The sequence below is a fragment of the Engystomops pustulosus genome, chromosome 10 (genome assembly GCF_040894005.1).
Source record: "Engystomops pustulosus chromosome 10, aEngPut4.maternal, whole genome shotgun sequence".
Classification (NCBI taxonomy): domain Eukaryota; kingdom Metazoa; phylum Chordata; class Amphibia; order Anura; family Leptodactylidae; genus Engystomops; species Engystomops pustulosus.
In genome coordinates this window covers 12,497,828-12,520,134 of record NC_092420.1, presented here as the reverse complement: position 1 = coordinate 12,520,134, position 22,307 = coordinate 12,497,828, and the positions used below count along the sequence as shown (strand labels likewise).

At 45.0% G+C, this 22,307-nt stretch overlaps 1 protein-coding gene across 1 annotated transcript; it reads left to right on the top strand.

The window, feature by feature from the left end:
* Nucleotides 1-8,320: 8,320 nt before the first annotated feature.
* LOC140104351 (SRSF protein kinase 3-like) lies at nucleotides 8,321-22,000 on the top strand. The gene is made up of 12 exons (XM_072127873.1): nucleotides 8,321-8,465; nucleotides 11,832-11,905; nucleotides 13,779-13,887; nucleotides 14,137-14,224; nucleotides 14,454-14,543; nucleotides 15,350-15,454; nucleotides 17,132-17,282; nucleotides 17,730-17,824; nucleotides 18,268-18,375; nucleotides 18,800-18,869; nucleotides 20,579-20,671; nucleotides 21,697-22,000. Exons 2-12 carry the CDS (start codon nucleotides 11,857-11,859, stop codon nucleotides 21,879-21,881), a joined length of 1,143 nt encoding a protein of 380 aa, XP_071983974.1. The 5' UTR covers nucleotides 8,321-8,465; nucleotides 11,832-11,856; the 3' UTR covers nucleotides 21,882-22,000.
* Nucleotides 22,001-22,307: the final 307 nt, after the last annotated feature.

Genomic DNA, 22,307 nt, shown 5'->3' with positions numbered 1-22,307 from the left:
TGTTTCGTATCTATTTGAATGTCGCTTTTGATCACATGACTTGTGGAGAGGGGATTGGGGGTTATGGTGGAAATTTGGCGTCAAGATTTAGGAACTTTAAAGCAAACCATGTTCTGGGTCCTCTGCCGAACCCTCAATGATGTCACTTGCTTCACTTTATCGGATCGATTTGTAGAAGGGATTAACAGAGGAACGACATGGAGAAGTAAGAAAAAATGGGGAAACTGTTTAAAATTTGAATAAAATTTCATAGTAACAGTTGCGCCCCAGAGTCACACATTGGGGCACATTTACTTACCCTTCCGGAGGAGTTTCCAAAAGTGCATTGTCCGTGTTTAATGCCCTGTGCCGCGATTCACTAAGATCGTGCGCCCGTAAGTGCTTGGCTTGCGGCACAATTTGAATGTTAAATCCTGCAACGGCCTTCCCCCCGATTTCTGTTGCATGAAAGCCGGCACATCTGTGCCAAAATCCGATCGCGTGCGACACAATCCCCTGCTAAATACCTGTCACAGCCGTGCAATCCCCAAAATGTAGGAAAATCTAACTAAAGTGCGGCCGCAGACCCTTAGTAAATAAGCCCCATCATGTGTAGCCATCTAATATCCCACTAGTAATAGAAGACCCCCACAGAAATCCAGAAATTCTATAGTTTATGTAGTGCATGTTCTATAGACTGTAGGTTATAGTGGGGGGCACTCGGGTTATAGTAGGAGATGCTCTGGTTATAGTAGGAGACGCTCTGGTTATAGTTGGGGACGCTCGGGTTATAGCCGGGGACGCTCGGGTTATAGCCGGGGACGCTCGGGTTATAGTAGGAGATGCTCGGGTTATAGTGGGGGGCGCTCGGGTTATAGTAGGGGGCGTTCGGGTTATAGTCGGAGACGCTCGGGTTATAGTAGGAGACGCTCGGGTTATAGTCGGGGACGCTCGGGTTATAGCCGGGGACGCTCGGGTTATAGTAGGAGACGCTCGGGTTATAGTCGGGGACGCTCGGGTTATAGTCGGGGACGCTCGGGTTATAGTAGGAGACGCTCGGGTTATAGCCGGGGACGCTCGGGTTATAGTAGGAGACGCTCGGGTTATAGTCGGGGACGCTCGGGTTATAGTCGGGGACGCTCGGGTTATAGTCGTGGACGCTCGGGTTATAGTCGTGGACGCTCGGGTTATAGTTGGGGACGCTCGGGTTATAGTCGTGGACGCTCGGGTTATAGTCGTGGACGCTCGGGTTATAGTTGGGGACGCTCGGGTTATAGTAGGAGACGCTCTGGTTATAGTTGGGGACGCTCGGGTTATAGCCGGGGACGCTCGGGTTATAGTAGGAGACGCTCGGGTTATAGTCGGGGACGCTCGGGTTATAGTCGTGGACGCTCCGGTTTTAGTCGTGGACGCTCGGGTTATAGTCGGGGACGCTCGGGTTATAGTCGGGGACGCTCGGGTTATAGTCGGGGACGCTCGGGTTATAGTCGCGGACGCTCGGGTTATAGTAGGAGACGCTCGGGTTATAGTCGGAGACGCTCGGGTTATAGTCGGGGACGCTCGGGTTATAGTCGTGGACGCTCGGGTTATAGTTGGGGACGCTCGGGTTATAGTCGTGGACGCTCGGGTTATAGTCGTGGACGCTCGGGTTATAGTTGGGGACGCTCGGGTTATAGTAGGAGACGCTCTGGTTATAGTTGGGGACGCTCGGGTTATAGCCGGGGACGCTCGGGTTATAGCCGGGGACGCTCGGGTTATAGTAGGAGATGCTCGGGTTATAGTCGGGGACGCTCGGGTTATAGTCGGGGACGCTCGGGTTATAGTCGTGGACGCTCGGGTTATAGTTGGGGACGCTCGGGTTATAGTAGGAGATGCTCGGGTTATAGTCGGGGACGCTCGGGTTATAGTCGGGGACGCTCGGGTTATAGTCGGGGACGCTCGGGTTATAGTCGTGGACGCTCGGGTTATAGTCGTGGACGCTCGGGTTATAGTTGGGGACGCTCGGGTTATAGTCGGGGACGCTCGGGTTATAGTAGGAGACGCTCGGGTTATAGTAGGAGACGCTCTGGTTATAGTTGGGGACGCTCGGGTTATAGCCGGGGACGCTCGGGTTATAGCCGGGGATGCTCGGGTTATAGTAGGAGACGCTCGGGTTATAGTAGGAGACGCTCTGGTTATAGTTGGGGACGCTCGGGTTATAGCCGGGGACGCTCGGGTTATAGTAGGAGACGCTCGGGTTATAGTCGGGGACGCTCGGGTTATAGTAGGAGACGCTCGGGTTATAGTAGGAGACGCTCTGGTTATAGTTGGGGACGCTCGGGTTATAGCCGGGGACGCTCGGGTTATAGTAGGAGACGCTCGGGTTATAGTCGGGGACGCTCGGGTTATAGTAGGAGACGCTCGGGTTATAGTCAGAGACGCTCGGGTTATAGTAGGAGACGCTCGGGTTATAGTTGGGGACGCTCGGGTTATAGTAGGAGACGCTCGGGTTATAGTCGGGGACGCTCGGGTTATAGTCGGGGACGCTCGGGTTATAGCCGGGGACGCTCGGGTTATAGTAGGAGACGCTCGGGTTATAGTCGGGGACGCTCGGGTTATAGTAGGAGACGCTCGGGTTATAGTCAGAGACGCTCGGGTTATAGTCAGAGACGCTCGGGTTATAGTCAGAGACGCTCGGGTTATAGTCGGGGACGCTCGGGTTATAGTAGGAGACGCTCGGGTTATAGTAGGAGACGCTCGGGTTATAGTCGGAGACGCTCGGGTTATAGTCGGAGACGCTCGGGTTATAGTCGGAGACGCTCGGGTTATAGCCGGGGATGCTCGGGTTATAGTAGGAGACGCTCGGGTTATAGTAGGAGACGCTCGGGTTATAGTCGGAGACGCTCGGGTTATAGTTGGGGACGCTCGGGTTATAGTAGGGGACGCTCGGGTTATAGTCGGAGACGCTCGGGTTATAGTCGCGGACGCTCGGGTTATAGTGGGGGGCGCTCGGGTTATAGTGGGGGACGCTCGGGTTATAGTCGGGGACGCTCGGGTTATAGTCGGGGACGCTCGGGTTATAGTGGGGGACGCTCGGGTTATAGTGGGGGGCGCTCAAGTTATAGTTGGGGACGCTCGGGTTATAGTCGGGGACGCTAGGCTACCCTTCCATCTGCAGTCCTCATCGCTCCTTGTGACATTGTTGCGATGTTTTGACAGGAATAGTTTCGGACCGACTATGTTATTAGGTTCTCTGGAGACGGATATTTATATGTATGAGCCATATCCCCGGCAACAGCTTCTCCAGGGATGGAGCCACACTCTGGGGACTGCTATCTGCACCTGGGCACCTGTCAGTAAGAGCGGCCTCTTCAAGGAGAAGTCCATTATACCCGAGACATCCAAGGAACATACAGGCAACCTCCAGGGGTAATTGGGCATCTCCTGCCCTGCTTATATTCCCCATGAAAGCAAATCCAGCAGCATCTTTTCTTATATCTCTGTGATGTGTTGTTCCTCTGTTATTCCTCCTGGAAATGCATTGTAACCAGAGTGTTACCAGTTAAGATGTGTTATTATGTGTCTTATGCTGTCGCCTAGGGGGAGACTGTCCAGGGACATTATCCCGTGACTAAGTTGTCTATTTATTCATAGATTTTCAAGAGGAGTAACAGAGGGACTATACAATGCAGTTATGTAGGGTAGGATCATTGTGGATAGCAGTGGGGTGACCAGTGCAAATGTGTGCCAGGCCCCCAGTAGTCTTATAATATAGGAAAGGTACACTTCATGGGCCCCGTAGGCCTCTTGGGCCCAGTTGCAACTGCACCCTCTGCACCCCCTCAATTACACCCCGGGTAGTTAGTAAAGGATTTTTTTATGGAAATGGAGGCTGAGGAATGGAGTAGAAGGAAGGGGCTCTAGGGTGCTACTATTTTTTATCGGGCCCTGAAGGGGGGTCTAAAGAAGATGTGTTTAGGACCACCCCTCTATGATGTCCTCATTAGTGTCGCCGCTGTATGCCATAGCATTGTACAGCGCAGTATATATCTATGCTGCCGGAACTAACAAGTGACTTGTCTATTTGTCCAGGATAATATGGTGGTCTTCACTAAGAGGTAGTCTTTGGAGAGCCCTCCCTGTAGTGGGAATGATATGTGATTGTATATAATGGAGGCGGGGGGCAGCTATAGAAAGCAGTGGCTATTATTAGCGGTGGAGGGGCAGCTGCCAGGGATAGGAATACTCTGCAGGCAGGGATTTCATATCAGCAGTGCTAATACTCCCAAAACCTGTGTGTGATATTTGACCGCATGGATTAGCACCCAGCTTTCCCAGAAACTGATACAACTCAGTGGGGCTCTACCATCTCCCAAAACACCGCCAAAGTATAATGAGCATTGTGTAGAGCCTATAATTTAGGAGAGCTATTATTTTAGTTGTCTATGCAAATGATCTGCTTAGTGCAGTGGGGGCGGAGCCAAGTCTACTGTTGCACCCATTCACCTTCTTTCTATGAGGTCAATCAGTGTGTAAGAGCAGCACTTAATTGGGTAGAAAGAATAAAGCAGGTGCACCACCCAAGGCATTGCCCCGCCCCCAGTGCACTCAGAAGCTCATTTGCATAAATATACAAATTACATTTTGGTGTGTGGAGCTAGAATAACCTAGCCATAGGGGGCGCCACCGGGACATCATTGCAGGGTTAATGAAGCCTTATACGCCCAATATTGACTAAGCTGTAACTTGCTTCTCCCGGAGATTGTATCTGAAGCACATGACCCCCGTTTCATCCTCTCCCCGGCTGACAGCTGCTCCGAGCCCCGAGCCATCAGCCTAATATGAGCCTGGAACCTGGAAATAAGTTCAGGAGCATCTGTGCGGGGAGAATCTGTGCCAGGACACTCAGCACAACGCAGCCGCACTTTATTACATGACCAAATCTGTGAGGCCGCAGGAGTACAGCGCCAAACCTGGAAGAGATCAGGGTTATCTGGATCTCATGAAGGGGAACCTGTCACCATACACCAACCCTGTATATCACCCTATATATCACCCTATATGTCACCCTATAAACTCCCAGCTTCAGGGTCAGGGATAAAATGTAATTTGTAGAATTATTTCATGTGTAATCTCACCCGTTTGCCTAAAAACATTAAAGATTTGATAAATCACCCCCAGGAAACTGAGAAACTGAGGGCTTCATCGCTGCTTGTTTGCCTGAAAACAAGTATCCATGCTGCCCCACGCACTGCCTATGGCCTGTGCCTGTTCAGGTGCAGACTTTGGCGCAAAAACACCTGGTATAGAAGCGCCCGGCAGTGCAGACACACTGGGGCTTATTTACTAAGGGTGTACGGATCGCACTTTTGTCAGATTTTCAAAGTTATCGGGATTTGCGTCGCTGGGACAGGTATTTAACTGGGGATTGTGTCGCACGCGATCCGATTGTGGTGGAGCTGCGCTGCTTTCATGCAACAGAAATCGGGGTCGTGACGATCCGACTGATACGGACTGAGCGCGGGATTTAACATTCAAATTGTGTCGCAACACAATACACTTACATGCACCGGGAAGAAGAAGGTGAACTCCGGCGAACCGGAGTGGGGAAGCGACACATGCAGGATATCAGGCGCACGATCTTGATGAGTGAATCGCGCCGGAGTGCATCATCGTCGGACACTCCGTACTCCGTGAACTCCTCCCCACGGGTAAGTAAATGTGCCCCAGAGAGATTCTTATCTTTAATATAACACCAGAAGCATGTTTACAGGTACTATAGAACCGAGAGATAGGGGTGTCTGAAGTCACCTCTAAATTTGACTCATCTTAGGTAAAACATGACTCTTCTCTGCTCATTTTCATATGACTTTGGAGAAGACTTTTTATAGGTAAAATGGATGATATTTCACAGAAAAGAGGGAATTCTAGAAAGGACACCCCACCTCAGGGCACTTTTAGTTTAAAGGGGTTTTCTGACTATTAGAAAATTTAGCAGGTGGGATGGGGAGAGCTTTTTTAAAAAAATAAACCTGCGCTGTGGCGATGGGACAGGGGACGGGTGGACACTGGAAGTTGCTGGTGCAGAGCTGCCATGCCCCTATGAGTACGGTGGCTACTCTGGGGGCACAGGGACCCTACTGTGACATTAAAGATACATCCTACTGTGATAACAAGGGGTCTGTATACTGCTCCTACACAGGGGTCCCCTGCTGCATGGCCTACTGTGTGATACAGGGGTTCTCCCAATTGTCACTAATAATGACTGATCATTGGGGGTCCCTGCTAGTTCCTCAGATAAATGGGCTCATACATGGGCTAAGTCACCACTCCATACATTTATGTGGGATATGCAGGATAGTGAATGGGGGTCCATTAGTCAGAGCCTAATGATAAAACATCTATCCCTTATCCTATAAGTCATTAGTGGGATAGTTTTAGATGGAGCGTCCCTTTAATAGTGTGTGCATTGACCTGACCAGCGCTCAGGAATCTTTTCCCAGCAGGGGCATTGTCTTCCATTTTTGGCCATCACATGGTTATATATATGTATGTATGTGCTAAATGCGTCTCTGTCCTCACCTTCCCGACACAAGGGGGGGTGCTGGGAAGAACGCGTGAGCCTATCCCCCTATAGAGGGTCACTGGCCGCCCTCCAGCCTGCTCCACTCACACTCTGCTATGATGACAAGTAACAGACTGATCTTCCATGGAGCTGCAAGGCTTTAGAGTATCTCCATTCTGTGGTCCTTCTAAGGTCAATGGTTACATTGTGAGATTATATGATGCTTCCATTGCTTAGGGATTACCCCCAGAAATGGAATGACCCTGCTACACCCCCAAATAGTCTTCTTCATCACCACCTATGCCATTAGTGTGTGACGTTTAATGGAATAAAGTGCAGTAATACCAGATTCAGACATAGGAAGTGATGAAAAAAGATGACTAATGAAGGGAACCTGTCATCAGGTGTGACCTTGCAGTGTTAGGTATTGTCCCTGGAGAGATGTGCACCCATACCTTTCTGTATGTTGTTAGTAGCAGCTGGAATATATGGATTTATATGCCAGGATTGTAGCAAGTGCACTTGAGTTGTGCCCTCACACTGCTGTCCTCTGTGCTCTCTGCAGCCAGTGTTAGGTAATGTCCCTGGAGAGATGTGTAATCAGACCTTTGTGTATGTTGTCAGTAGCAGCAGGACTGTGAAATATGGATTTATATTCCAGGACTGTAGCTTTTCCAATTGCACTGGCAGTATGGCCTCACACTGCTGTGCTGTTAGTTCTAAGAATTAAACTTCTCCAAAGGAGCTTCTATCTGCTTTGAGCATGTGCTGTAGTATCCAACCAGAAGCCTTCTAGTGATTTTGATTACAGCTAAGATAAGCAGCTGGGCAGTAATTAGAGCATAGCAGCAGTGTTAGGCCATGCCGCTAGTTCACCCAAAGTAGCTCTCACACTGCTGTGCTCTTAGCACAGGGATCCACATCTGTGAGTATCTGTTGGTATCTAATTGAATAGTAAAGCAAACAATCAGAACAGGGGGGGAAGGGGCTGTGGAGCAGTTCAATGCAGATAGCTTACAGCACAGCAGTGTGTGGGCAGCCCCCTACACAGAAGGTACACATTTCTCCAGGCACAATATCCAATACTAGCTGCACAGAGCATAGAGCACAGCAGTGTGAGGACAATCCCCCAATGCACTCGGAGAAGCTACAATCCTGTTATATTAATGCATTTTTCACAGTTGTGCCGCTACTCATAACATACAAAGTGGTATGATTACACATCTCACCAGGGACAATACCTAACACTGGCTGCACAGAGCATAGAGCACAGCAGTGTGAGGACACACCCCCAGTGCATTTGGAGAAGCTACAAATCCTGGTATTTTATTGCATTTTTCACAGTCTTGCTGCTACTAGTAACATACAAGTTTTTAAAAACCGCATGCATTTTTTTTTGTCCAGTTTTCCGAATTTGGGCAATTAAAAACGGACAAAAATGCATGCGTTTTCAAAAAACGCAGGCGTTTTTAAAAAACGGATGCGTTTTTTAAGGCTTGCGTTTTTTAACAATCTGAAAACGCACTAACTAATAATGGCCCAGAATGCCATGTGTGACATCACCCTTAGCGGTGACTGTATGTTGATTTAATAGGGATTTGGTAATATTCCCAGTGTGTTAGCAATAAAAGGAAGGTATAAAAGGGTTAAACAGGTGCGATCATAAGTGGACAGTAACCTGATCGTTCCCCAGCTGTCCCAGTTTTATGACCCCCCCAAACTTCTTCCACCCATGGACTCTCTAAAGGGCCAAACATGATTGGAAAGTGATCCCTCCTCTTCCCTGGCACATTCCTCCCCGGCTTCGGAGGAAATCTCTGTCCCCCGCCTGTGGTGCACTCAGAGGTCTCCTCATTGCAGCTTTGCCTCCTGTGTCTGTGCTCTGGGTCTCTGCAAAACACGGGGGCTTCCAACCGGACCCTGACTTCAGGACCTGCTAATTGTGAGTCAAGACTTGGGGTAAATTCACATGCGGCAGATTTTCTGTCCCTTCATCCGAATGTAGCGATTACATGGATCCTACACGGAGTAGAGGGACTATTTGGGAAAATGTCATTCCGTAGATGATGGGAGTGATAGTGATCATTGTTTGATTGAATAGTGCTGATACATTGTAACAGAAAGAGCTTGTGGTTTGCATAGTTCTCTATATGTTTTTTGCAAATCTGAGGGTCACATATAGGATCAGACATAGCATGGGTGAACAGTACCCTAAGCAAGGTAGGGCCAACGTGTGCAGCTGACAGACAGGGGGCGCAGCCTTGTGTTGGGTCATTTTCTAACATATAGCAGTTTTTTGTAATATAATGTAATTGGCTTCCGGCTGTCACCACTAGAGGGAGCTCACTACATCCTGTCTTATTCTATTGTTCTATTGTTGAATTTGTAAGTCATTTTTTTCAAACATTTGTACAGGAATTTAACATGAATGAACCCAGTTTGTGTTACCCTCCTGAGCTCCCCCTAGAGGTGGTTGAATTTATATGGAATTATACAATTTAAATCTACTGTGTAGCAAACTCTTCATGCCAGTTTTGTGCTCTAAAAAAATTAGAAAATTTATGCACAAAATTATTTTTTTTTATTAAAGGGGTTGAGGCATTGTTTGGTAATCGACATCTACTACCAGGATGAAAGACTGTAAACCAAGCACACTGAAATACTGGTTTGGGTCCATTATGGCAGAATATGCTCGTTTTATAGCTTATTACCTTGTTTTTTCCAAAAAAAAAAAGGCTTTTAAAATTATACAAATGAGTCCGAGGGGCTCCAGGTTCCATATGTGTTAATGGAGCCCGGAGCCCCTCCAGTTTATTTGCAAAACTTTTAAAGCCTTTTTTTTGTAAAACCCAGGACAAGACAAGAGAAGAAGAGCAGATCCTGCCAGAGAAAGCAAGAACCAGTATCTGTGCTTGGTTTACTGTCCTTCATCCTGGTGGTAGATGTCCTCTAAGGCACAGGGAATTAAATTGATCTATTTGTGCATTTAAAGGGGTGTCTCTAGGAATATATCCACTTTGGTTTTCCAAGAAATAAGAAAGTTTCTTAGAATTTTGAGGAATCAATCAACATTTTGTGTTGTGGTGTTGTACTAGGGTTACAGAAATACATATCATCCAAGTGCTAAATTCTGGACTGTCACCAGCCGACGTCAGTGACATCAATTACTGGCATAAAGGAGAGGCCGTCCGGGGCACCAATGTCAACATGTCAATGTGCGTTACTTTAAGGAGCTGTGATATGACTAAGTACATGTAGCAGAGCCGAGTTGTCCACATATCATCCCACTGAGACGGCGACATGACATATTCAGCTCTGCTACATCTGTGTCTGTTTTAATGTTTGTTGAACCCAGGTTTAGCTGCATCTAAATTTGACCCATCAAAACCCTAAAATGACCTATTCAGTAAGACAATGTATAATATGAAAAAAAAAATCCTTTAAAACGGAACCAGAACCACCGCAGGAACTGAAAACACAACACCCCTTTAAATCTATATTCACTGCTCCCAATACCTTATTAATTAACTGGATGTAACCAAGTGTGACAGTGACAGGGGGGGGGATCACATGTTCTCATTTGGTCCTGTTAAGTGGCCGCAGAGTAATTCTACCCCGCGCCTCTAAGCCCTGGCACATACTTGTATTGAACCAGACGATTTTACATCAGAGGTGGATTTGCACGATACTAGACAGCGGCGCTGATCCGTCTGGATTACATGTAATATTCACTGATTAACCCAGCAAAATGCAGGCAGCTTTATGTCATTTACAGATAATACCGCAATCTGCGCTCTCCTGCCTGGTGACATAAGGAGAGAGACTTAAAGGGATATGATCGGACTTTAACCAATCAATAGTTTTCCTACTTTGGTTACTTTATATATGAAAATTCTTCCATTCCATTCATATCCATATACGGGGATAGTAATAGGACCCAGGACAATAAAAAATTATTAAAGGGGTTGGCCATCTGTCAAGTATTGAGGATGGGCTGTTAAGTTTATTGATTGGTCGATTGAGTAAATCGTCGCCAAACCCTTTAAAAGTGTCCCTAACCCTAATAGTGTGTTTACATGTGTTAACAATGTGTTTACACTGTGTTAGTGAACATATCAGTAACACAAACGTGATGAAAACAAATAAAAATAAAGAGTTGATTTTTAAAAAATGCCGGGTTAACATGATGTTTACATAGTGTAAACATGCTTCTATTGAATTGTGTTTGCAATTTGTTAACAACACCCTAAACCGATCACAATGGGGCTCAGTTACTAAGGGTCCGAATTGCGTACTTTTGTCGGGTTTCCCCTGAATTGCACTGGGATTCTGGCGCACGCGATCGGATTTTGTCGCATCGGCGCCGGCTTTCACGCGACAGAAATTGAGGGTCGCGGCTGTCGGACAACCGGATTCGGAAAAAACACGGAATTTAAAAAACAATTTTTGTTGCAAGATCATGCACCAGGAAGAAGCAGGTGAACTCCAGCGGATCTCGGCGCAGCAGCGACACCTGGTGGATATCGGGCGCACGACCTTACTGAATCCCGGCAGAATCTGAATCCTCGTCGGAGAACGCGCAGCTGGATCGCGACTGGACCGGGTAAGTAAATGAGCCCCAGGATGTCCTGCTACCATGATCACCCGCGACCAGCTGTAATTCTCTGGGAAATGGCAACAGGTGTTCAATTTCCCTGCAGCTCCCCCGCAGGAGCAATAAAGTATTACACAATTTTGAATTGAATTAAGTCTTGCCCTAATTTCCTTCTTCAGATCTATAGGACAGAAGGGTCACCCCACAATAAAACCTTTAGCTTCACAGACCTGATAATGGACCCCCCACACACTTTTCTATAATATGTAGTAAGTTGTCATTGTCACAGCAGCGCCCCCATAGGGGAAGTGGAGCATTACATGGAACCTGTTGCAATGATTGTGATGTTCTGTAGATTAGTAATGGGATCTCTGTAATAAATAGATATCATAGTGATGGGCCCTGCCCCGTGCCATCCTATAAGCCGCTCCCTGTAACCGCTTTAATATTGGATCAGAGGGGACATGTGGCATTACTGTCCCTTCCATTAGCGTTATCCGGACTGTAACATCTGAGCCGCCCGGTGCCAGGATGAAATGCCAGAGCCCTGAACAGTCCTGGCAGCATGAGAAGTTGACGAAGACCTGAGACGAGGGTGAAAGGGTCATCGAGGACATCGGGAGAGGGAGGGAGACACTCATGTTATATCTGAGTTATGTTATATATAATGAATGGATGTGATATAGGAATGAGCGGCATCTGCTTATTCTACAGATTAAGGACTAAAGCACCGACTAATATGTCTGACACAGATGTTACCCAGGAGAACCCTGCAGAGTATTGTCCAGGTAAGTACAACTACAATATGTATATAATTGTGCAGAAGTGTGCCAGGCGTAACATACTCCAGAGCTGCACTCACTATTCTGCTGCTGGTGCTGTCACTGTGTACATACATGACATTACTTATCCTGTACTGATCCTGGGTTACATCCTGTATTATACCCCAGAACTGCACTCACTATTCTCCTGCTGGTGCAGTCACTGTGTACATACATGACATTACTTATCCTGTACTGATCCTGAGTTACATCCTGTATTATACTCCAGAGCTGCACTCACTATTCTGCTGCTGGTGCAGTCACTGTGTACATACATTACATTACTTATCCTGTACTGATCCTGAGTTACATCCTGTATTATACCCCAGAGCTGCACTCACTATTCTGCTACTGGTGCAGTCACTGTGTACATACATGACATTACTTATCCTGTACTGATCCTGAGTTACATCCTGTATTATACTCCAGAGCTGCACTCACTATTCTGCTGCTGGTGCTGTCACTGTGTACATACATGACAATACTTATCCTGTACTGATCCTGAGTTACATCCTGTATTATACTCCAGAGCTGCACTCACTATTCTGCTGCAGGTGCAGTCACTGTGTACATACATGACATTACTTATCCTGTACTGATCCTGAGTTACATCCTGTATTATACTCCAGAGCTGCACTCACTATTCTGCTGCTGGTGCAGTCACTGTGTACATACATGACATTACTTATCCTGTATTGATCCTGAGTTACATCCTGTATTATACTGCAGAGCTGCACTCACTATTCTGCTGCTGGTGCAGTCACTGTGTACATACATGACATTACTTATCCTGTACTGATCCTGAGTTACATCCTGTATTATACTGCAGAGCTGCACTCACTATTCTGCTGCTGGTGCAGTCACTGTGTACATACATGACATTACTTATCCTGTACTGATCCTGAGTTACATCCTGTATTATACCCCAGAGCCGCACTCACTATTCTGCTGCTGATGCAGTCACTGTGTACATACATAACATTACTTATCCTGTACTGATCCTGAGTTACATCCTGTATTATACCCCAGAGCTGCACTCACTATTCTGCTGCTGGTGCAGTCACTGTGTACATACATGACATTACTTATCCTGTACTGATCCTGAGTTACATCCTGTATTATACTCCAGAGCTGCACTCACTATTCTGCTGCTGGTGCAGTCACTGTGTACATACATGACATTACTTATCCTGTACTGATCCTGAGTTACATGTTACATCCTGTATTATACCCCAGAGCTGCACTCACTATTCTGCTGCTGGTGCAGTCACTGTGTACATACATGACATTACTTATCCTGTACTGATCCTGAGTTACATCCTGTATTATACACCAGAGCTGCACTCACTATTCTGCTGCTGGTGCAGTCACTGTGTACATACATGACATTACTTATCCTGTACTGATCCTGAGTTACATCCTGTACTATACTCCAGAGCTCCACTCACTATTCTGCTGCTGGTGCAGTCACTGTGTACATACATGACATTACTTATCCTGTACTGATCCTGAGTTACATCCTGTATTATATCCCAGAGCTGCACTCACTATTCTGCTGCTGGTGCAGTCACTGTGTACATACATGACATTACTTATCCGGTACTGATCCTGAGTTACATCCTGTATTATACCCCAGAGCTGCACTCACTATTCTGCTGCTGGTGCAGTCACTGTGTACATACATGACATTACTTATCCTGTACTGATCCTGAGTTACATCCTGTATTATACCCCAGAGCTGCACTCACTATTCTGCTGCTGGTGCAGTCACTGTGTACATACATGACATTACTTATCCTGTACTGATCCTGAGTTACATCTTGTATTGTACTTTGTGTAGGAGGATACCATCAGGTACAGACAGGGGAGACACTGAACAGAAGATACCAAGTCATACATAAAGTTGGCTGGGGCTACTTCTCCACTGTATGGCTCTGCCGTGATTTACAGTAAGTGGTGTTTCTTTGATGAGAGAAGGCCTTAGCCTAAGGGTGATGCCACATGTCACATTTTTGGACCATTTTTAATTAACACATGCGTTTTTAGTCCGTTTAAAAACGCGTGCTTTAAAAGGCGAACAAAAGAGTGCAGCGTGACCTTTAGTAAATGAGCCCCAATATGTTAGTCTTGTTGGCATCAATCTTATTGGCAATGCTAAAAAGCTTCTTACTGATGGTTTCCCTCATTGGTTATTACAGGAAGAAGAAGTACGTTGCAGTGAAAATATCAAAGAGCGGAAAGAAGTTCAATGAAACGGCCCTGGATGAAATAGCGCTGCTGAATTGTGTAATGACCATGACACTATCAGTCACATCCAGAGCTGTATTCTAAATTCTGTTCTGAGATCCATAATCACTGAGTTGTCAGACACGTTCCTACCAGCTTAGCAGAGGCCATCACAACACGAAAGCCTAAAGTGCACAGAACTACTAAGACATGTCAAGATGTGCGACTGCAGTCCTGCGAAGCGTTTTCTATTATTACTAATGTTCTCAACTGTTTTTGCTAAATTTAGGTCAACGGAGCCCGAAAAAAAGAATCCCATGGAGAGAACGTCATTCACTTTCTACACGACTTCAAACTCATCGGAGATAACGGCCTCCATATCCTTCTCATTCCAGCAGATACACTGTAACAAAAGTCAGCTCTGACAACAAGCTGTCTAATGAAACATAGATATTTAGAGAAGTAATATTCAGTCATGGTCATATAACAGTGAAAGCACAATGGTCCAGTTCTTTGTGAACTTTCACTTTTGGACAATCCCATCCTGTTGAGGGTGGTCCTCTCATGTGATGGCTAGGGCTATGTTCACATGTGCGGCTGAGGCCCCATTAGGACTTTTTTCATCTGGCAAAATGATGGACTCCGTTAAAGTCAATGGGATGTTTTGGGGTCCATTGGTGCCCCCATACATTCTGACTACCTCTCCTATACCTAGTCTACTGGGGGATTCATAACGGTTTTGCGATTCCGAAATAGCATAGCGGAACGGATTACACCTAATATGTCCTGCCTGTGCAGCCAATGAACAATTAATGTCAAGTCATTAAAGGACATCTAACACCAGGATGAAAGACTGTATGCAAATAAACCTGAGGGGCTCCAGGCTCCATTAACACCAATGGAGCCCGAAGCCCCTCAGACTAATTTGCATACAATCCTTTATCCTGGTGGTAGATGCCCTTTAACTTATCAGATCGATGTAGGTTAAAAGGTAACTCAACCCCAAATTAAAGGGTCCAGAATGTTCATGTCCTCTATAGAATGTAATGGTACGGCCGCTCCCCTCTGCCCATGAGGGGGTGCAGAAGTCGCGGTCGCACCTGGGCCCAAAAGGTTTAGGGGGCCCTTATGGTGTCACTTTCCGCCAGGTTCTATTGTTATCGGATCCATAACTCTGCTATACATGTCTGTCTGGTGTTTGAGCTGCTGGGACCTTCTCTCCTACATCTGATGAAAAACTACGGACCGAAGGGTCTCCCACAGACATGTGTGAAAAGGATCCTGCAGCAGGTAAGTCCACATACATCTGGGGTAGGCCAACCATGTGGTTATGGCTATGGAGGAAGACCACCCCTCAACCCCAAGCATGGATTAGTAAATGTCCAGATTATATCCCGTCCATGTGTCGGTACGGTGGATGATGGTGGTGATTGTCCTAGGATGACTTGGCTTCTCATTTTGCAGTATAGCAAAGTTGTCATGTTCTCAGATCTGCCAATGATGGCACTGGAGGAGCACGTCCAGGATCTGTTATCATATAATGTATATGAGATTATCATGTATAATATATCAGCGTGAAATATAAGCAGGTACAATCCCTTTCTAACATTTGGAGGAGTGAAAGCTTAAAAAAAAAACACACATCATTTTTAAAATCCAATTGTCCAATTGACCAAAAAAAATTTGCCTGGAGCTACAATTATAAAATATACAGTCCCGACTTACATACAAATTCAACTTAAGAACAAACCTACAGAACCTATCTTGTATGTAACCTGGGGACTGCCTGTATGGTGGAATTCTCTAGGGGCTGAATGGTGGGCACTGGATATGGACCCCATTTTCATTTAGGACTGGGCTCAGCAGTGGACACCATTTGATACTGCCAATGGAGCACATTACTTGCTACTTTAAAAGGAAACCTGTCAGCACGTTGTACCCCATTACTTGCTACTTAAAAAGGAAACCTGTCAGCATCTTGTACCCCATTAATGCCCTAAAGTAGGGGATAGAATTCCCTCTTTTATATGAAATCTCACCCCTATACCTATAAAAAAAAAATATTGATGTTGATATAACACTGAAAACAAACTGAAGTGATGCAGCCTCTAAACTTGACTCATCTCAGGCAACATCTGAGTGTTCTCTGATCATTTTCATATGACCTTGGAGGAGATTTTTTTTTATAGGTAACATTTCTAGAAAGGGCATTTCTTATTCTACCTGAGAGGGCTAGCATTTTATTGGGGTAAAATCTGGTGATCCGAGTCCCTTTAGAAGTGTCCCTTTAGAAGTCCCTTTAAAATATTCTTTATAGGATAACTGTGATGTTTTGACCAACCAGACTGCAAAAGCTCAGGAGTCTGATAAATGGCGCTATGATGAATCAATACGTTAATCATCCATCATTGTCATGTCACAATGATCATAAACATAAGTCAGGGAGGCTTAGGGGACCCATAAAGTGTCTCTTCCCAAACTCAAGAGAGCAGCACTATAAACCATTCATTGTAGTCAGTGATCCTGGTACAGATTCGCATCAGGGGCCATCCCTAGTATCCCCAAATTTATGTTTTTTAAGGTGATATAAGACATATGGCTGAACTGTTCAAAATGGCCAATGGTGAACAGCGGATGTGGTTTGTACCTAACTCTGTTGTAAATCTCTTAAACCCTCCAATTACAACTCCCAGTATGTCCGTGGCGGTCAGGGCATCCTGAGAGTAGTAGTTTGGCAAATGCTGAAGAGCCATAGGCCATGTTTCCTTCAGCGATCAATCATAGCACAGCTTTCATTTCATATTCTGCCCTTATGAAATGAGAGCTGCGCTGTGATTGGTTCGCATGTCCTGGCAGCCATAACTGTGCTATAATGTTGCTAGGGGCAACACAAAGTATGTGTTTTTCATTTAGACATAATCATAACCCCCGAAATTTATCCTAAAAATAAAATCTCTGTTTTTTAAGGTACTTCATGGTCTGAACTTCCTTCACAAGAAATGTCGCATCATCCATACAGATATTAAGCCGGAAAACATACTGGTGTGTGTCAAGGCGGACAACTTCCAGCAGTACATGGCGGAGGCCGAGGTCTGGAACCACAACAGGACCCATGGAGGTACAGGCCATGGTAGAGGGGCGTAACTACAGTGGTAGCAGCCATAGCAGCCGCTATGGGGCCCGCAGTGTCAGGGGGCCCTGTCATCCAACCTGACACAAAGAATGGAGGATGTGCACCATTATATCTATATTGTACTGCACATGTCCAGCATAATATGTATATAACGTATACTGTGATGTATATATGCAGTATCTGTGATGTGTATATGGTGTCTGTATACACTGTATGTGAGTATGTTGCATATGGCACTGTATGTATATGCACATGAGTGTATTTATATGTGTGAGTATACTAATATGTAAATTTTTTAAGTGGGAATGGGGGGCCCCATGCCATAGCCTGGTAGGGGGCCCTGTCTCTCCTAGTTACACCACTGCCATGGTACAACTATGGGTGCAGCTCCTCCTGTAAGGTGGTCTATGCTCATCAGACCTGTCATTTCAGGGGTTGATGCCAACTTCTTAACTCATCTGTTCGAAACGGGAAATGTGGACATGCTCGGCGTGAAAATCGCAGATTTGGGCAGCGCATGTTGGACCGTAAGTCTCTCGCTGATGTACAATGATGGCTGGAGATTGAAGGAACATCCTACTATTGTCATAGTTGGAACTTTCTCTCTAGCCTCCACCGTTACTCAGTAATCAATGTCAGTATTTGTCAAATGGGTGTGGCTAGACTGTCTGCTCCTACCCAGGACCTTCCATCTGACAGTATAGAGATAAGATAGCATGCTAAGTATTAAAAAATAGTCTACTCTTAATTGTCAGATGTGTTCCTGGGTAGCTCCGCCCATCTGACAGTAAAGAGATGAAGATATTGACGTTCCTTACACAGAAACGGTGAGGTCTGGAGAGAGAATTCAAACTTCACCAGAATCATGCTTATTAAAGGATGCAAGGAGTTTGGGTTGGTGAAGGACCCCTTTAAGGCTCGACACTGGGATTTGAAATACTGATGATGTATTTATATTCCTAATCTGCAGTATAAACCGTTCTCTGAAGAGATCCAGACACAGCAGTATCGGGCGCTGGAGGTTCTGCTCGGCTCTGGATACAGCACCCCCGCTGATATATGGAGCACTGCGTGTATGGTATTATCCCTTTATTGTTTTCATCTGCAAAATATGAACTAGTTTTTTACTGTTTTGTACTCGGTTCGAGTTCTGCCATTTATAACTGCTGATACAGAGCACCAAACACTCAGCAGAAACATGGAACTAAGTGATAGAATTCTGGTTGCCTGCAGCCACCACTAGGGGGAGCGTAAGAGCTGATTGTTAATATGTATACAATCATCTGTACGGCGTTATCTCCTAAGCAAGGTGCTTTGAAAGGGTTAAGCAACCCTTACCGCGTCTGATCGCTGGTGGTCAGTCCAATGCGACCCCGGCAATCAGAAGAACAAGTGCCCCCCTACTTCCCAGCAGTTATTGATGTGTAGTTACATCCCGATGCAAGTAGATATCACTGATTAATGTAGGAATATAATGTATTTTGCTGTATTTGTTATTGTAGGCATTCGAAATGGCGACTTCCTACTACCTGTTTGAGCCTCAAGCTGGAGAAAGATTTTCAAGAGACGATGGTGGGAACCCATACTCACAGTGCATAGAAAATAGACACAGTGATGTCACAGTACAGGAATAATGCACATAGTGATGTCACAGTACAGAGATAATACACACAGTGATGTCACAGTACAGAGATAATACACACAGTGATGTCGCAGTACAGAGATAATACACACAGTGATGTCGCAGCACAGGGATAATACACACAGTGATGTCACAGCACGGGGATAATACACACAGTGATGTCACAGTACGGGGATAATACACACAGTGATGTCACAGTACGGGGATAACACACACAGTGATATCACGGTACGGGGATAATGCACATAGTGATGTCACGGTACAGAGATAATACACACAGTGATGTCACAGTACAGAGATAATACACACAGTGATGTCACAGTACAGAGATAATACACACAGTGATGTCGCAGCACAGGGATAATACACACAGTGATGTCACAGCACAGAGATAATACACACAGTGATGTCACAGTACAGAGATAATACACACAGTGATGTCACAGTACAGGGATAATAAACACAGTGATGTCACAGTACAGGGATAATACACACAGTGATGTCACAGTACAGGGATAATACACACAGTGATGTCACAGCACAGAGATAATACACACAGTGATGTCGCAGCACAGGGATAATACACACAGTGATGTCACAGCACAGAGATAATACACAGAGTGATGTCACAGTACAGAGATAATACACACAGTGATGTCACAGTACAGGGATAATACACATAGTGATGTCACAGTACAGGGATAATACACACAGTGATGTCACAGTACAGGGATAATACACACAGTGATGTCACAGTACAGAGATAATACACACAGTGATGTCACAGTACAGGGATAATACACATAGTGATGTCACAGTACAGGGATAATACACACAGTGATGTCACAGTACAGAGATAATACACACAGTGATGTCACAGTACAGAGATAATACACACAGTGATGTCACAGTACAGGGATAATAAACACAGTGATGTCACAGTACAGGGATAATACACACAGTGATGTCACAGTACAGGGATAATACACACAGTGATGTCACAGTACAGGGATAATACACACAGTGGTGTCACAGTACAGTGATAATACACACAGTGATGTCACAGTACAGAGATAATACACACAGTGATGTCACAGTACGGGGATAACACACACAGTGATATCACGGTACAGGGATAATGCACACAGTGATGTCACAGTACAGGGATAATACACACAGTGATGTCACAGTACGGGGATAATACACACAGTGGTGTCACAGTACAGTGATAATACACACAGTGATGTCACAGTACAGAGATAATACACACAGTGATGTCACAGTACAGAGATAATACACACAGTGATGTCACAGTACAGGGATAATAAACACAGTGATGTCACAGTACAGAGATAATACACACAGTGATGTCGCAGTACAGGGATAATACACACAGTGATGTCGCAGTACAGGGATAATACACACAGTGATGTCACAGTACAGGGATAATACACACAGTGATGTCACAGTACAGGGATAATACACACAGTGATGTCACAGTACAGGGATAATACACACAGTGATGTCACAGTACAGGGATAATACACACAGTGATGTCATTTATCTTTAAAATCTTACATTTAGAAATATTTGATGAAACAATAATCAATAGCATTCATTTTTTAAAAATATATTTTAGATCATATCGCCTGCATTATTGAATTGCTGGGACGCATACCACCAAAATTAGCTTTATCTGGAAGAAACTCTGCAACCTTTTTCAGCAAGCAAGGTGGGTGTTAAAGAGAACCTGCCATTAGAATGATCCCAGTCAAAATAAAGACTTCATTAAAAAATATGCTTAAAAAACTTTACCAATATCCCTAAATGGTTCCTTTCCATAGGTGCAATGTTTAAAAAATAATTTTGTAAACTTTTATGCAACTCACCTGCTGTGAGTCCAACGACACCAAGTCCAAAGAGGCCCTGCATACTCAGTGGTTACTGCATTGCCCCGCCTCCTTGTTCCTGATTGACAGGTCTCACTGCTATGATATGCTGCGGTATGGGACATTGAGAGAGAACTCTGTTACATCATTGGGCACTCAAAGTCATGTTGCCACAGCGATGTCATCTAAAGTCCTGTTACATCTGCAAAGTCTGCCCCATGTATGTATCTGATCACATGAAATCACAGCAACCTCCATTTACTTCTGCAAATCCCCATTCTCCATGGAGGCTGCTGTGATTTCATGTGATCAGATACATACATAGTGTAGATGTTGCAGATGTAACAAGACCTTAGATAAGATAAGAAGTACCGAATACTTAGAAAATGAATGGGACATAGTAGATGGGAGGGACCAGACAACCAGGATACGCCCCCTCTGATACCAGGGAATATAACATTTATGTTGGTTTAGTGGGATGTAAAGGAAACAGTTTCCAGCTAAAAGAAGGTGCCGGTTACTGAATAGGACTTTATGTGAACCTGTAACTATCTGTATATGTGAAAATGTGTGTAAATTAATAAAAAGGTTTTCCTAAAGGGGACACTGTTTGTGCATAGTGAAAATTCTCACTTAGACAGAGGTCTTGGGTCAGAAATTCAATGCTCTGATATTTACTTATGATTAGCAGGTACATGTGCAGTTGATGTTTATATGCTGAGTTTGTCCTGAATTTTTAGATTCTAGTTAGTTTCAGATGCCTACAGCCACCACTAGGGGGAGCTAAATGCATATATTATTGATTTCACTCAGTGCTGTGTAGTCTGTAAGCAGTGAGCCAGAACTTTCCCCGTTTCCTCCTCTCCAGGTAACCTCCTGCGGATTCCCTGCCTGTACCCCTGCGGCCTGTATGACACCCTGGTGAAGCGGCACAGGTGGCAGCAGAACGAGGCGCTGGTGTTTGCCAGTTTCCTATTACCGATGCTGGAATATTATCCAGAGAAGAGATCCACAGCTGAGAAGTGCCTGGAGCATCCGTGGTTACAGTCCTGACCAGACCCCGGCAACAGCGCCATATTGTTTCTATTTTTATACTTTACATTGTATTTCATTGAGGAAAGAAATGGTAATAAAATATTCTGTGTACACAGACACCCGATCCCAGATCCATCTATTTGTCTATTCTTCTATCCATCCATCCATCTATCTCATATCTATCTATCTCCTATCTATCTCCTATCTTTCTATCTATCTATCCATCTATCTTTTATCTATCTATCTATCTTTTATCTATCTATCTATCTATCTATCTATCTATCTATCTCATATCTATCTATCTATCTATCTATCCATCTATCTCATATCTATCTATCTATCTTTTATCTATTTATCTATCTATCTCATATCTATCTATCTATGTCATATCTATCTATGTCATATCTATCTATCTCCTATCTATCTATCTCATATCTATCTATC

Excerpts from the sequence above, each read along its gene's own strand:
- LOC140104351 (XM_072127873.1), top strand. The coding sequence starts at position 11,857 with ATGTCTGACACAGATGTTACCCAGGAGAACCCTGCAGAGTATTGTCCA. Across the intron at positions 17,825-18,267 it reads TGGGCAGCGCATGTTGGACC|TATAAACCGTTCTCTGAAGA; the intron begins GTAAGTCTCTCG and ends CCTAATCTGCAG. Across the intron at positions 18,870-20,578 it reads AAGATTTTCAAGAGACGATG|ATCATATCGCCTGCATTATT; the intron begins GTGGGAACCCAT and ends AATATATTTTAG.